The sequence below is a fragment of the Hipposideros armiger genome, unplaced genomic scaffold, assembly GCF_001890085.2.
Source record: "Hipposideros armiger isolate ML-2016 unplaced genomic scaffold, ASM189008v1 scaffold_119, whole genome shotgun sequence".
Lineage (NCBI taxonomy): Eukaryota > Metazoa > Chordata > Mammalia > Chiroptera > Hipposideridae > Hipposideros > Hipposideros armiger.
In genome coordinates this window covers 2,204,020-2,220,574 of record NW_017731469.1, presented here as the reverse complement: position 1 = coordinate 2,220,574, position 16,555 = coordinate 2,204,020, and the positions used below count along the sequence as shown (strand labels likewise).

Sequence of the window (16,555 nt, the reverse complement as noted above, 5' to 3'; positions counted from 1 at the left end):
ATAATCCTACAACATGAATGAACCTCAAAAACATTATATTAAGTGAAAGAAGCCAGTCACAAAAGACCACACCTCATATGATTCCATTTATATTAAATGTCGAGAACAGACAAATCTCTAGAGACAGGAAGCAGATTAATAGCTGCCTGGGGCTCGAATAGGGTGGGAATGAACTGGAATGTAAACAGGCACAAAAGACCTCTCTGAGGTGATCAAAGCGGTCTAAAACTGGATTGTGGTGATGGTCGCATAACTCGCTAGATTTACTAAGTCATGAAAATGGAGATTTAAATGGGTGAGTTTTACGGTACGTAAATTATATCTTAATAAAGTTGCTTTAAAAATTTTTTTAATGTAAAAGAGAAGCCCTCTGCCTCGGTCTGGACTGTCTTTTCTGCAGCAGCCTTCCCACAACAGCACACAGTTTGGTTGCTGACACAAAAAACTCTACCACAAGCTCTGGCCTAGCAGACCTGTCAGCTACCCACTTCTCTACTGCTGTCCTCCAGCTTTCAGACCTCTCCCAATGGCCACTTCCTGTGGGCATGCGTACTCGTGGCTGCTTCCATGTCTACAGAAGTCCCCATATCTCTCCTTCATACCTCTGCATTCTGAGCTACCGGTCTCTCTGTACAGCATTTATATTTTTTTTCATCATTAAAGGGAATAAAAGCATGGAGGAACAAGCAAAGAACACTCAGAAAAAATCTGTCTTAGCTCTACTACTGGCGAGCAGTTGGAAGGTACTTCAGCTCACTAAGCCTTAGTTTCCTCATGTATAACATGGAGAAAATAGCACTTCCTTCCCAGATTAAGTCACACAATATATGTGAAAGTGCCTTGTACAGTACAAAGTGCTTTGCACATGTTAGCTTATACCCATATCTATAAGTATATCCACATCAGGCCATCAGCCTGCATGATGTCACATTCAGAGATTCCAGCCTTGCTGGTACCTGGCACAAACATCACTGCACCTAAACCCAACGCAGAGTATTCTAGAAGTTGCTTCTTCCTCATTCATAACTGGATTCTCTAAATTCCATATATCTGAGTGGGGAGGGTCTGTTATGGAAGGGCTGTCTATTGATCTTCTATTTCATCAGCTCCTACTGGGCAAGCGCCAACCAGGAAAAGTACAGCAGTAACTTCAGACTCCCTGAGCCTTCCCCTACTCCATTCCAGCAGGTCTGTGAAACGCTTGGCTGCCGTCAGGCCAACACTGGAGGTGCATTCTTGGCCAGCAGCAGTGAGGAGAAAACAGTTCTTTTCTTCCACAAACTGAAAGGGGTTCTGAAAGTCACAGGCTCAGCAAAAAGCGGCTGGTGAAGGGTAGAGACTGTTTTCGTGAGGCACAGTGACATTGCAGAGAGCCCAGGATGGACTGTGATTAAGTGGTTCTGTGACCTTGGACAAGCGAAATCCCCTCTTCCGTTTGTTTTCTCATCTGAAACAGGAAAGAGTTAAATGGAAGGCTCTCTTAAGGGCCGTCAGAACTCGATGAGTCCGGTTTCCAGCAAGACACTGCCCATTAGTCAAAAAGAAAGGGAATAGTTAAAGAGCATCTGCTTCTCACAAAGGAAAAGCAAACAAAATGCTAACAAGCCACACAGTCCCTGAGCGGAAGAATCATCTCCATAAACCCTGAAACACGGGGTGCGGATGCTAGAAGACAGGTCTCTCCAGATGCAGCAACTATGGACAGATGTCAATAATTCCCATGTTAACAGCAAGAGCCATTCAGCATGGCGATGGTGGTGGCAGGGACATTCTCTTTATAGCTCTCTTTCCAGTGTTTTTTTTCTGCTCTAAAGCAGAGTTGTAAGGACAGCCATAAAACACCTCGATGGCTTGTTCCCCCATCCTCCTCCCCCCACCTAATAAATTCAGGATGGATGAATTCAGGATTAGTCTCCAGCTGTCAACCGCCACATACATAATACATATTTTTCCAATCACAGGGAAAGGCTTTTCCACGACAGCCTGGCTCTGGAAAGAGCTGGAAGCTGAAATGTGGCCCTCCTGCTTCTGGGAAGTTCTTAATGAAAACCTTTTGCAAAGAAGTGCCTTGAAGTTCCTAATACAGTACTAGAGTGCCAGGCCTACTGCTTGCCACTTGTGAGAAATTCCTCGCTGCTCTGGAAGAAAAATAATACGGTGAGGCGCAAACTGTGTCACCCTTTCGTAATGCCACACATTTCCCCATATACACTATCCGCCACACGGAAAGCAGCTGCATTTGCCGCAAGAAGTCAACAGATGAGCAGAGAAGAGGGGAGGCCTCTGGAGCTGACCAACCAGCTGGTGTAGGTTCCTGGGGCAGCAAACAAAGAGGACAGGTGTCACACCAGCAGACCCTGATGAAATCGGGCTAGACTGCTCAATGGGGAAGCCGCCAGCTCCCTGCCATGATGGTGCAGGGGAGGGACTGAAAGGAAATAGTTCTTTGCTGCCAACTGGGTCATTTCAAACAAAAGCACCCCCAGCCCCATAAAGAACATGCAGGCAGTTTCAGTGCAAGATAGTCGCTTTAGAGCACAGTGCAAAGAGCCCTGCGATGGGACACAGGAAATCTGACTCCGGTCCCAAACTCGACTCTAGCTCTAGGTCCCTGGAGGACTCCCTTGTCTCTCTTCGCTGACTTTTCCCTGTATATAAACCCAACAGAGTGGATGTGAAAGTTTCTAAACAAACTTCCAGGTCTGTTGTCCTATAAGGAAGCGTCAAAGGAAGACACAGGTATATAAGCCAAGCACCTCTGTTTCTCCAAGCACGAGCTTTAAAAAAAATGGCTTTCAGATGTAAGTCAGATACCATAAAATTCACTCATTCCAGTGTACAATCAAGTGGTTTCTAGCATACGCACACAGCTGTGCAACTATCATCACAATCTAATTTTAGAAAATTTTCACAACGCCCGAAAGAAATCCTTTACCCATTAGCAGTCACACATCTCGAAATTCTCCCCAGCCCTACACAAGCACAAACCTAATATACCTAGTTTGTTTAGTGTTTTTGGCATAATAAGGTCATGGGCTTTTTAAAATAGCTGCATCTATTGTGATAACAATATGGGGTTTTCCCTTATCCTAATTATTTGGTACATTACATTACACATTGATTGATTTTCAGATGTTAAATTAACTTTGCATTCCTGGAGTAAATCCCACCTGGTTATGGCATATAATGCTTTTTGTATGTCGCTGGATTTGGTTTGCTAGTATTTTCTTGAGGATTTTTGCATCTATACTCAACAGAGTTTGGTCTATAGTTTTCTTGTGATGTTTTTTGTTTTGATGTCAGAATACTACTAACCTCAAAGAATGTTAAGAAGTGTTCTCTTCTCTTCTAATTTTTGGGAGAATTTATTAAGTATGGGTATTAATTTTCTTTAAAAGTCTGGAAGAATTCACCACTGAAGCCATCTAGCCCTGGGTTTTTCTTTGTGGGTAGTAGTTTTATTACAAATTCAATGCTTTTACTTATTATAGGTCTATAAAGAGTTTCCATTTATTCTGAATTTCCAGTTTGTGTCTTCCTAGAAATCTGTCCACTTCATCTAAATTTATAATATATTGGCATAAAGTTATTCATAGTATTCCCTTTTATTCTTCTTTTATTTTTGTAATGTTGGCAGCAGTGTGCCCTCCTTCATTCCTGCTTGTAATAATTTGAGTCTTCTCTCTTCTGTCTTTTAAGTCTAGCTGATGGTTTCTCAATGTCACCTTTTTAAAAACCAACTTTCGATTTTCTGAAAATTTTCTCTGTGGTTTTCCTATTCTTTACTTCATTAATTCCACTCTAATCTTTATGATTTCTTTCCTTCTACTTGCTTTAGGGTTAGTTTGGCCTTCTTTTTCTAGTTTCTTAATATAAAATGTTAGGTTGTTGAATTGTGCTCTTTTTTTCTAATGCAGATATTTAAAGTTATAAATTTTCCCCTAAGCACTACTTTTGCTGCATCCCATAATTTTTGGCATGTTGTGTTTTCATTTTCATTCATTACAAAGTGTTTTCTAATTGCCCTTGTGATTTCTTCTTTGACCCACTGGTTACTTAGGAGTGTGACATTTAATTTCCACATACTTGTGAACTGCCTAATATCCTTCTGTTATTGATTTGTAATTGCATTCCACTGTGGCTAGGAACATTCTTTGTATGAAGAAATATATTCAGGCATGTTTTCTGGCCTAGCAGAGGGTCCACCCTCAATAATTCCATCTGTACTTGAGAAAAATGTGCATTCTGCTGTTGGTGTCACATGTTCTACAGATGTTAAGATCTAGTTGGTATACAGTGTTGTTCAAGTCTTCTACTTGCTTGTTGAACTCTGTGTAGCTATTCTAGCTATTTTTGAAAGTGGAATATTGAAATCCCCTAATATTATTGTTAGGCTATCTATTTCTCCCTTCAGTTCTGTCCACTTCGCTTCATGTATTTTGGGGTTCTGTTAGTAGGTGCGTATGTTTATCCTTTTATACCTTCCTGAGATATTGACTGTTTTACCACTGAAATGTTTTTCTTTGTATGTCATAAAAATTTTGTCTTAAAATCTATTTTGTCTTATATCAGTATACCTAACTCTCTGTTCACTGTTTGCTTGGTATATTTTTCCATCCTTTTACTTTCAACTCATGTGTCTTTGAGTCCATAAAGTGTCTCTTAAAAACAACATATATTTCAGTCAATTTATCCAATTTTGATCAATTCATCCATTTTGCCATTCTCTGACTTTCTATTGCAATGTGTATTCCACTTACATTTAATATAATTACTTATAAGGTAGGGTTTATGTTTGCCATTTGTTTTCTATATGTCTTATATCTTTTCTCTATTTTCCACCATTACAACCTTCTTTTGTGTTAAATAGATAGATATTGCCTAATGTAGTACTTTAATACCTTTGTTGTTTCTTTGACTATATATTTGTAGTTATTGTCTTAGTGGCTGACCTCAGGATTACAATTACCATCTTAAAGCAATCTAGTTCAGATTAATTTTCACTTAATTTAGAAAACACGCAAAAATGCTGCTCCAATATAATTGTTTCCTGCCCTGCTCCTTTGTGCTATATTGTCATACATATTGTATCTTTATGTATCATAAGCTCACCAACAGTTTTATAACTTTTGCATTATGCACTTGTCATTTAAATCGGATAGAAAAGAGTAACTAAAAAAGACAGTTACACTGTCTTTTATATCTATCTACTAGATATTTTATATCTAGTAGTTACATTTACTGTAATATTTTGTGCAGGTTTTAGTTATCATTCTTTCATTTCATTCTGAAGGACTCCCGTTAGTATGTCTTGTAGGGTAGATCTGCTAGTGACAAATTCTGTTTTTGTTTTGCTTATCTGAGAACATCTTAATTTCTTCCTTGTTTTTGAAAGATACTTTTGACGAATATAGAATTCTTGGTTGGCACCTTTTTCTTTCAGTTTCAGCACTTTGAATATGTCAGCCCACTGCCTCCTGGTCTCCATGGTTTCTGATAAGTCAGCTCTTAATCTTATTGAGGATCCCATTCACCTGATGAGTTGTTTTACTCTTCTTTCAAGATTCTTTCTGTCTCTGGTTTCTGTCAGTTTGGCTACAATGTATCTAGGTATGGATCTCCTTAAGTTTATCGTACTTGGAGTTTTTTGAGCTTGCTGGATCTGGAGAATAGTGCTGTTCATCAAATTGCAGAAGATTTTTGGTCATTATGTCTTCAAATAGTCTCTTTACTCCTTTCTCTCTTTTGCCTCCTTTAGGGACTCCCATTATGCATATGTTAATACATTTGATGGTGCCCCACAGTTTCTGGGGCTCTATTCATTTTTCTTAACTTTTTCTTTCTTTTGCTCAAACTGGATGATCTCAGTTGACTTATCTTCATGCTCTATGGTACTCTTCTCTGCTGGCTCAAATCTGTTGTAGAGCCTCTCCAGTGAATTTTTCACATCAGTTATTTTACTTTCAACTCCAAAATATCTGCTGCATCTTTATAATTTTTATATCCTTATATTGTGTCTCATGCTTTCCTTTAAATTTTCAGACTTGGCTTCCTTTAGATCTTTCCATTTATATTAGCTAATTTAAATTTTTTCTCTAAATTCCAACATGTAGGCCTCATCAGGGACAATTACTACTGACAGCTTTTTACCTGTGTATGAACCATACATGTCTGTCTTTGAATGTGTGCTCAGTTTTTGTCGAAAATTGGACATTTTTGACAATTTGGTACTTCTAGAAGTCAGATTCTGACCCCCAGGCTTTGTTGCTATTGTTGTTTTTGTCATTGTTGTTGCGGCAGTTTGTTTATTTGTTTGTTTGTTTACTATCTTTCTTAGACTAATTCTGTACTGTCTGTATTTCCTGTAGTGTGTGGCCACTGAAGTCTCTGCTTGATTAGCTTAGTGGTCAACTAGTGAGTGTTCAAAGATCTTAAATGTCTCCAACCTTTTGCTGAAAGGCTCTTGTGCATATTGGGACATTCCTTCGACACTTAGCCAGGCAGTTTACAACTCTGCCTTAAGTTCAGCCACAGGAGAGAAACTGGGGCCCTCTTCGGTCTTTTCTAGGCACATGCAAAGCCCTGAGTATGCACATGGCCTTCTAGATCCCCAGGAATATGTCAGAGATTTTCAAAGCCCCTGTGAATACCTCATTCCCCTTTTCTTCCTTTTATGTTTCTGGCGAGGCTCTTGCTTCTCCTGACTGATATTGCAGCCTCAGGAAACTGTGATGCTAAACACCCTGGGGATAGAACTTTTCCCACTGAGCTCATGCCAAAGCAGGTGAAGTAATGAGAACCCTGTGAATGGGGCTTTTCTAGGTTACTTTGACGCAGGTTAGATAGTGATAAGGCTCTGAGTATATGAGTTTTTGAGGAGCTACAAACCCAGTCTTTACCCCTCAAATGCTAAAAGGCTGCTAGTTTCCACGACTACTGTGTTTATGAAGCTGTTGGTTTTTCAAGGCTACCTCAAAGCTCTGGAGAGGGAATGGGAGGCAGGATACATTAAAATGTCACAAACCCTGCTGCTAAAGAGGTTTAACATGTTTTCATCAATAAGCACTCTGCAGATTGTTGTGAGCATTTTGGCTAATTTCCAGAGCTATGAAAAAGTTGATTGTGACCATTTTTGCCAGTGTAATTTTCTGAGATCTTTAGTCCAGCATTCCCTCCAACTAAAATCTTAAAGACATCTTGCCACAGTGTGGCTGGGAATTTGTCTACAATGGAACACACTCTTGAGGAAGCAGAAGTTGAAAGAAGTACTGGGGTCAAGTCTTTTTAAGGATAAAGAAACAGTTGCCAATTGCTGCCTCTAAGGTGGAGAACTAGGGAACTGGATATAGGAGGAAGAAAAAGGTTTACCCTTTTCTACCTTTTGAATTTTGTACCATCTTCATGCATTACCTATCCAAAAATCATTTTCATATACTTATAAAAGAAGGATGTAGTAGGTACTTGAGGTTTTCCCTAAAGATCCCACGTCAAATACTAGACCGTGTCTGTTACTGAGAAACTCTCCATTCACTTGAAGTGTCTTGCTCATTACCGGAGCCATTAACTACCAAGGTAGTAAAACAGGGAGCTCTGACTCAGGAATTCTTCCTCCTCAGTTTATTCTTTTTCCTTATGAATAGTTGCATCCCCATGGTCTAGCTCCTTTTTTCCCACAAATCCTCACTTTGTAACATGTGATAGAATATATGTAATACCCTACACTTCTTTATCATAGCTCTTCTCACAATTGTAATTAAATTATTTAAATGGGTAATCAGATGTGTAATGTGTGCTCCAAAAGGGCAGAGCCCATTGTGGCCTTATTCACCATTATATCCCCAATTTCCAGGATGCTGCCTGACACATATTAAGTGCTTGCTGAATTAAACCGAATTGCCTTTACATTATGCAAGGCTTCAGCACTTGATGCAAGCCCGACAAAGCATCATGAAGGCCATCCATCCCACTAGAAAAAAAAATCAGCTCAAGATTTTCAGGGTACTCCTCTGGAAAAATATGTATCTTTCCCGATCCTCACAGGCTTTTAGGAAATTTCTGTAGTAAGAAACTGATTAGAGAAACAGATGCCAGGTTAAACAAAAGTTTTTGGCCATGCTTTAAAAAATGAGGCTATAAAAAATGAAGCTGAAAAATAATTTTCCTTCATCACTCTTAACGTCGATTGAGAAACTTTTCTTCACAAGCACGTCAAGCCATAATCTTCCTTACCCCACCCTAACACCAACCCCCATCCCTTAAAAAAAACAAAAACAGCTTCTTAGAAATGGTCACACTGAAAGTCTGGTTTGGTTCACTTTTCCACCCTATTCCCCACAGGACTCCCAGTCCAGCTACTTTGGAATGTGGTCTTCTGAGGACCTTCAATGAACATGTCAGTATCGTCTCCACCAAATTCCATTTGACACTGCTTCACATCTACTAACAGCAGTACCATATGACATACTCATTACATTGATCTGAGTAACACCACGTGCTCCAAAGCACTGATTAATATCACTGGGATAATGACAGGGTGTCTGCTGACTGAGAATGTATATTACCTCACCACCTCCTCCCTGCACAGCATGGCACTACACCCACCCCAAAGGGATTAAAAGCTTTGGTCTCCCTCACTATAGAATTATTTAGGACAGAACAGAAGGGCATCAGGTTGACACCTGTCGAAATGCATTTACTGAGAAGGTAATAAAATAAGCTAGCACAATTCAAGTCATCTACTCACGCTGGATATATTCAGTTGGATTTTCCCTTTGCCCATTCTCCCAAAGTAAAGATGAACTGACTCTAAAGTTGATGACAGAATCAGTTTAGGTTGCTTAACTATCTCAGCAAGACATCTGGCAGCCCAGAAAACAGAATGATAACTCTAGGATGAACCCTGAAGCTCACTGACCAAACCTCTGATTGTACAAATGGGAAAACTCAGGCTGATGAAACTAAGGACTTACTCAGTGTTACACAGCTAGCTAGTAGCAGACTTGGAACTAGCACCCAGGTTCTCCATGTGCCAAGCTAATGATGGCTCCACTAAGTATATTCAACATCAAATTTGCCTCCAAGACGGAATCAACCCATTCTACCAGAAAAGCAATTACTTATCAGATAGGGGCCCTAGGTATCAAAGCAAGAGCTGAACTGGCACTCCAAAATGTTACCTTAATGTAAACATCTAAAACTCTTGTCTTTACAAGAACAGAATGTGGGAGGGGGAATGGTAGAAGAGGGTAAAGGTGATCAAATATATGGTGATGGAAGAACTGACTCTGGGTGGTGAACACACAATGTAACATATAGATGATGTATTATAGAACTGTACACTTGAGGGCTGGCAGAGTGGCTCAGTTGGTTAAGAGCTCGCTTGGGAGCACCAGCTCTGAGCAGCAGGGCCGCGGTTCGGATCCCACATTAAGGGCCAGTGACGCTGCGCCCTCTACAGCTAAGATGATGAACAACAGCTTGACCTGGAGCTGGGCTGCTGTGAGTCGCCAGCGACGGCGAAGGCTGCAGCCGGGCTGCAGTGGGCTGCCGTGAGCTACGTGAGTGGCTGGCAGCCAGCGAGAGCTGCCATGAGCCGCCGTGAGTGGCCGACCAATGACCGGCTACCAATTGCCTCACCTGGGAAGAGCACAATGCTCATACCAACATGGGCCAGTGAAGCGATGCCCTCCACAACTAGACTGAAGAACAAAACAGCAATTTGTCTACCTGTCTATTCTCCTTCCCTGATTCCCCAACGCTGTTCCCCTCCAATTCCCCCAATAAAATCTTAAAAAAAAAGAATTGAACACTTGAAACCTATGTAGTTTGTTGACCATTATCACCCCCAATAAATTTTAATAGTAAGAACAGAATGTAAGAAAGTGACATTTTTGTAAAAATTTAAGGTAGGTTATAAAAGTTATACCAATTCTATTATTTCTACTTTATCAACTTTATGTACATTTTTAGTCTAGAATGCATCTTTTGTATTCTCTTAACACAGTTTTCATTAGTCCAAGGTTGCCTATGTATGTGTAGTTGTGCGTGTGTATGTGTAGGCTTAGTGATATAATTTTTTTCTGATACATGTTTTATACCGGGGGTGCAAAAAAATGTATACACGTGGCTTGCATTCATCTTTTGTTATCAGTATATATTATTACCAATTTAATAGTTTTCCTTTCTTAACACGTGTATACATTTTTTTGGCACCCTCTGTATATACAATACAAACAAACACATATAAAGTATGTTATCCTTGGTTCTTGACAGGCTTTTAAAAATTTTTTGTTTAATTAAATTCTGTCACGTACGCTAAAATAAGGTGAAAATTTATGTAGGCATAAAGTAAGGAGCTGTAATTGGGTTACTTATTCCTTTCCAAAATGATTAAAATACAATATGCAATGCAAAAAAAAAAAGTCATGGAACATTAGAGCTGAAAGTGAGCTTACAGGTCCCCTAACGCCCCCCACCTTTGTAAAGCTGCAGATCTAGGGCCCCAGTGAAATGACTTTCCAATGTCCCAGATCCCATCCGGAGCAGAACTAGCACCATACCCAGGTACCTAGATGTCACGTCTAGGGCACTTTCCCATTATACCATCATTCCACCTGTCATATGCAAACAGTGACAGTGTACTTCCCAGAGACATGTCTATGTGGAGACTGTCACCTTCAATTTTCCTAGCCCATGAGAGTCCAAGACTCACAGACTCATAGAGCTAGATCACTAGCTCAGGAGTTTCAACCTGATTTAATTTAGACTGTGGATGTATTTTGTTTAGCTAGCGTATTTGTTTTAAAAAGGAAAGTGAAGACGTTTTCAATGGGGTGGTGCTGTTGGATTTTACCCCAATCACTCCAGCCCTATTATCCCACTTCCAACAGCTTCATATTTTTTCTCCTTGGCCTCTCATAGCATTTGAGCCTGTTATCCCTGAATGCATAATTAACAGCACACCAAAACTAGGTGATGGAAAATGTGAAATACGACATTATGTTCTCCCAATTGCTATATTTCTGCATTACCAATAAAAACCCATTTAGGTTGTTTAGGTTAGCTAGTTATATCAGAGCTCTGCAAACTACAACCACTGAGACAAACCCAGCCCGCCTCCTATTTTTGTATGACTCCCTCCCCTAGTTGAGCTTAGAATGGTTTTTATATAAACAGTTGAAAAAATTCAAAGGAAGTATACTATTTCGTGACATGTGAAAATTATGTGAAATTAACATTTCAATGTTAATAAAGTTACATCAGAATGTAGCCACTCTCATTTAATATATGTATTACCTATGGCTGCTTTCTCATCACAATGGCAGTTCAGTAATTGCCACAGTGACTGCACGGCCCGCAAAGCCTAAAATATGGCCCTTTACAAAAGAGGTCTGCAGACTCTGAGCTACATCAAAGAAAATATAAAGCTATCAATTAACTGCTGAAAAGTCACAAACATTTCTGTGGAATTGCTAATGCCTTACATAGCACTCTCAGATGAATCTTCCTAAAAAAAACAGCTCAAACTATGCCTCCCTCCCACCAAAAACGTTTTTAATACTCCCTGCATATAAAGTCTGAAGTATTTAACAGGTCCTACGTGGTCAAGACCTCAACTTGCCATTCCAACCTCATCTCCCAAACCTCCCTTCCTGCACCCCATATTCCAGAAGACTTAAATTATTGCTATCCCTTTACATTCTGTCATTCCTACTACAATAAATGTCCTGCCCTAAAAACAGTGCAATGGGGTAAAAAAAAAAAGCAGTGCCTTTAGAATTAGGTCTGGGTGCTAATTCACTCATGCCCTTGTTAGTTGAGAAAGTCACTGACAGCCTCTAAGCTGCAGTTTTCTCATCTACAAAATGAGAATAATAATCTTCACCTCTTGAGGCTGTTACAAGGTTTTAATGCCTGGCACATGGGAACAGCTAAACAAGTGGTAAGTGTTATTAATTCTGCCCAATTCCAATGCCCCTTCTTCTTTAGCTTTTCCTTGTCCCCCCACTGGGAAATGAGCTCTCCCTCCAACGTCACACACCGTGGTATCCATCTGTCCCACTCATACAGCTCTGATCCTTACCTACTACCTTATGTGACACTGGCAATCCCAACCTAGATCATGTTTGAGAACTCCTGGAGGGCAGGATCCATCTGTGATTCATTCGGTCACATGTGTGACAGCCCTGGACCCGATGACTTGAATGTAGCATGTGCACAAGAATTTCCTGAATGAATGGCATGTGTTCATTGAACCATATATAACACGCACTAGGTGTATCACGTGGGGATGGAAGCAGGGGCCACACTGCTTGCACTGAACAATACCTAGTCTGAGTGCTTAGTAAATAGTCCAAGCACACCAGGGACCAACACTGCCACCCTGAAAACAAAGAACAAGCAGAGAGATGGGCAGTACATTCAGCTTTCCGGGTGCCGGTGCCTTTATTTGCCGTTAGTTTAAGTTATCATCTTCTTCTTGTACTCCCAACAATTATAAACGGATGACATTTAATGGGGGGAATCAACCCCTTCCCCAAGGGAGATGTGCTGATGATCATTCATAACATCAGTTACCTCTGAGCACAGATCTAAGTAAACCTAAGTATTCGAACAGGACCTACACGTAAGAAATTAAGTAGCACACACAGTTGTGACTAGCACCTCACCTAGAGCTCTGTACAAAATCGGTCACAAGCAGAAGAAATATAAGGATCAAGTCCCAGCAAGGCTATAGCTGTCACAAAAACTGCAGCGGGGTTGTAGCACGATACACATTTCATTAGTTCCTAGAAGCACTAGCCATTTGATTCGCTGGTCAATTTAATAAGTCAAAGAGGTGTCAATCATTCTTCCTGATTTTTATTGCCAGACTCCAAATGCCAAAATGAATCCACACACATGAATACAAAACGAACTGCTGAGACATGCCAATGGAGGGAGCGACATTTTCCAACAAGATGACAGCAGAAAATCTGTTTCCAACTCCGTCTGCTTATGCATTTCCCTTCAGAAACCTACTGACAAGTACACATTCACCTGCACATATATTATTAACCTGAAGACGGATTACCAACAATTTACAATGTTTAGCTGTCTCCATTTACAAAGCACTTTCATAATCCATTCACTCATTTGTGCCTCACAACAACCCTGTGAGGTGGGTAGCATTACCCCCGTTTGACAGATGAAGTGAGTGATATGTGCTATCTTATCCCAAAATGGTGACGCCCAGATTGTAACCCAGGTCTCAGAAAACCAATTCCCAGTGTTCTCTTCTTTCTTCCTCCACACAAAGTAAGAGCCTACTTTCTTTTCCTCCCACCCCACTTACCCTCGAGAAGCCGCCCAGCTAGCACAGTGTGAGGAAGCAGAGTGGGAGTATAAACATTTCTGTGGTCAAGACACTGGGACACATCCCGCCTCTGCCTCTTGCTAATCGTGTCTTTAGAGTCATGCAACTTAAAGGAAAGAAATGGGATTATGGGTTAGCCACTGGGACTTATTTCCTACCTGTCCTATTTTGGGCTTTCTGTGTAGACTCAGAAACAGAAAATCACCATAAATATCAAGAAGCCCTCTGGGCCAAAATACCTCTTGGATCTTTTGCCCATATGCAAAGGTCTGTGGGCCCGCATAATTGTTCTGTCTCAGAAGAGGAGGAAAGAATACAAACCACAACTTGCCCCAGCTTACAAAACTTTTGCCCTTCCTCCACTGTTTTATTGAACTGTTTGTTTTTCCTTACGAATCTTAATCTCTCTGATGTGCCTTAGCTGGTCATTATTTTGCACAAACACTCTCAGCTTACCATAGACTTCACAAAAGCACTAAGTTTCCAGAGCTTGTGAGGGGCATCATTTGACTGTGGACACTGCACCAAGCAGTTTACTGTAATAAGTACATGAAAAGAAAACCCAAACATGCCCCTCTTCTTTGTGCAGAACCCTCACCTTTCTAACTACTTCTGCAGCACAACGGCCAGTTTTTAACCTCTCAGTGAACTCCGGTCAGTGGTGACACACCCCCAAGCCTGGCCTATATGTCCCTAAGGATGAGCATTTTGAATGCCCCATCTTGAACGTGCTGCCCAGAATTTACTCTTGCTCAGGCCACAACAGGACAAACCATTAAGTAATCAAATTCAATCAAAAGACCGGCAGGAACGTAGATGATTTATATATTATGACCAAGTAGACAGACAGCATGTGCCGGGAAAGCACAGACTCCAGGGTGCAAATCAGGGTCTGCCAGTGTCGGCCGGTAGCAGTTACCACTGCCCTGCTGCCCCCAAGCCTTTCTCCCGGCTCTCAGTTTCCTGTGTCTGCCGTAAGAAGGGCCCCACACTTGACCCTGACAGTATTGTAGGGATAAATCCACTTAGAACAAAGTTATATGGGGCTTGTTTGCCAGTGAGTCTGACTTTATTTTTCACAATCATCTTTAAGCCAAGAAAAGAAAAAAAAATTTAATGATCACTCCACCCAATTACTATGGTCCATTCTTCTGGGTATATACTTTGGCACACAGGGTTGGTTTGCCTGCACTCTTGTTGAGGATGTTTATTATTCTTCCTCTCACTCCAAGCCTTCTGCCAACTAGCAGAAATAAAAACTCCACACACAGTAGGGAAGGCGGGGGAAGAGTCCCACAGCTGTCAGCTGTGACCACTGGGAAAGCCAAGCTAGGTGAGGTTCCCTCTGTCCTGTGGCTCCCAACTCTAGCCCTGCAATTTTCTCCCTGGGGGCTGGGCTCCTTGTGCCAGGGACCAAGCAGGGCCTTGTTCCATCCTCAAGCAGAATTCAGTGGCATGTGAGGCCCCCAATAATGCTGAGCTTAGACTGACCTTAACCTAAACCATAGCTCAGTAACTTAAAGGGAAAAACATCACTGGGGCAAAGGTGCTTTCCTTAGAAAATAACTTGCCGTGGGGAGCAATTTACTGCCCCCACACTTATCATCTGTAGCAACCAGAGGCTGGGACAACACCATTACTCAAGCTGCTGGCCTTAATTCCCAAGTCTTTAGGAGGTGCTCGGGCGGTTCCTCTGTCAGCTTGGATGTGCCCTTGCCGCAGACATGGGCACTAAACACATCTGACAGTACAGGCAGATTATCACTCTGGAAAACAATGTGCTAAGTAAGGATCACTGCAGAGAAAGAGGGTCCCTGACCCAGCTACAGGTCCTGTCTTACAAGGTCAAGGCCACTAAAGGGAAAGGCCCAAAGTTCTACACTCCCTCCCCCCTGGCACAGATTAGGGAAACACCTCATGGAAGCCTTCCACTTACTTTTCATTGCACTGATAAGCGCGTTGCCGTCTTTGATCACGTCCTTGATGAACTTGTTGGTCCTCTCCAGCTCCAGCTCATAACACTTGAGCCTCTCACGGAAATTGGGGCTGTCCAGGTAGCAGTCGCTGAACTCCAGAGGGGGATGCCCCATGGTTCTGATGGTGGGGTTTGGAAGGAGAACGGAAAGACACAAAGACAAGAGCATCAATCAGGAGGGAGAGTAGATGGGATGGACTGAGGGCGCGACCTGCTTAGGAAGCTCGCAGACGCCTTCCCTTTGGAGGACAGGTACCTGTTCTGATGAGATTCCTGGGGAGAGCTGGCTGGTCTGTACCGGAAACCGGTGGCCCGGCGATTGCTTCAGGTGTCTGGGAGAGCTAACTAACGCAGACGGATCCCAGCAGGGTGCTGCCTAGCAAGCAGCATGCCCCCTAGGCATCGCTTCCCCAGACGGGCAGCAGAAACCGCAGCCCGGCTCGCCTCTGGAGACCGGCCGGATCCTTCCAGAGCAATTGCAAACGTGACACTTCGGCCCGCCCAGGGTGTAGGCGGGGGTGAGCGCTGGGGATGGGAGCCGCCTCTCCGCGCTCCTCGCTCTCCTCTCCGGAGCTAGCAGATTTCCTTTGCCGAACTCCGCGGGCAACCCTGACTGCACCGTCCCCTCCCCCTTCTTAAAGCCAGCGCCTCTGCCCCGCCCCAGCCAAGCCCTGGTACCGAGCCCGAGCGCTCGGGCTCCTTCAACTGTGTGCCTTGCACCCTAGGGTTTTGTTACCAGAGTCCTCCGGCTCCCAAGACTTCTTCCTGGTCCCTGGGAGCCGGCCTGCTGTCCTGTTAGGCGACGGAAGGGTTAAGCCGAGGCGGCAAGGAAATGTAGCCTTGCTCCATAGACACCCGAGCGGGAAGAGAAGGGCGAGCGCGACGCACAATAGCCGCGGTGGCCCGGCGCTTCCCTACGGAAACTGGGGAGCAGTCGGCGCCCTAGGACTCCAGCTGGAAAGCGTGGCGGCCTGGGAGATGTAGTCTTTTCGTTTCACGCCCCGTGACTCCTCCCTGCGATCTCCCGACCACCCCGCCAGGGCGGCCGCTCAACCAGAAAGGCATTCCTTGCTTGCCCCAGGCTCACTGGCCTGGCACAGACTCGAGGGGCAGGTGCGCCCGCGCTGGAAAGTCTACGTGGAAAGTTTCGGAAACTGGAGCCAGAACCCGGGACAAGATTGTGGGAGGCAATCTCTCACTTCCCATTATTTGGCTGGGTTGTTTAT

The 16,555-nt window shown here is 42.7% G+C and overlaps 1 protein-coding gene across 2 annotated transcripts in view; it reads right to left on the bottom strand.

The window, feature by feature from the left end:
• The window catches only part of OPHN1 (oligophrenin 1), a 286,883-nt gene extending 270,569 nt beyond the window's left edge, over positions 1–16,314 (bottom strand). The window contains exons 1-2 of one of the 2 annotated variants that reach the window (XM_019648067.1): positions 15,586–16,314; positions 15,291–15,448 (exon numbers count right to left, since the gene is read on the bottom strand). In XM_019648067.1, coding sequence (XP_019503612.1) covers positions 15,291–15,444 — 154 coding nt within the window. In that variant the 5' untranslated portion in view covers positions 15,445–15,448; positions 15,586–16,314. The remainder of the gene's footprint in view (positions 1–15,290; positions 15,449–15,585) is intronic. The other variant, XM_019648068.1, reaches the window with a different exon arrangement.
• Positions 16,315–16,555: the final 241 nt, after the last annotated feature.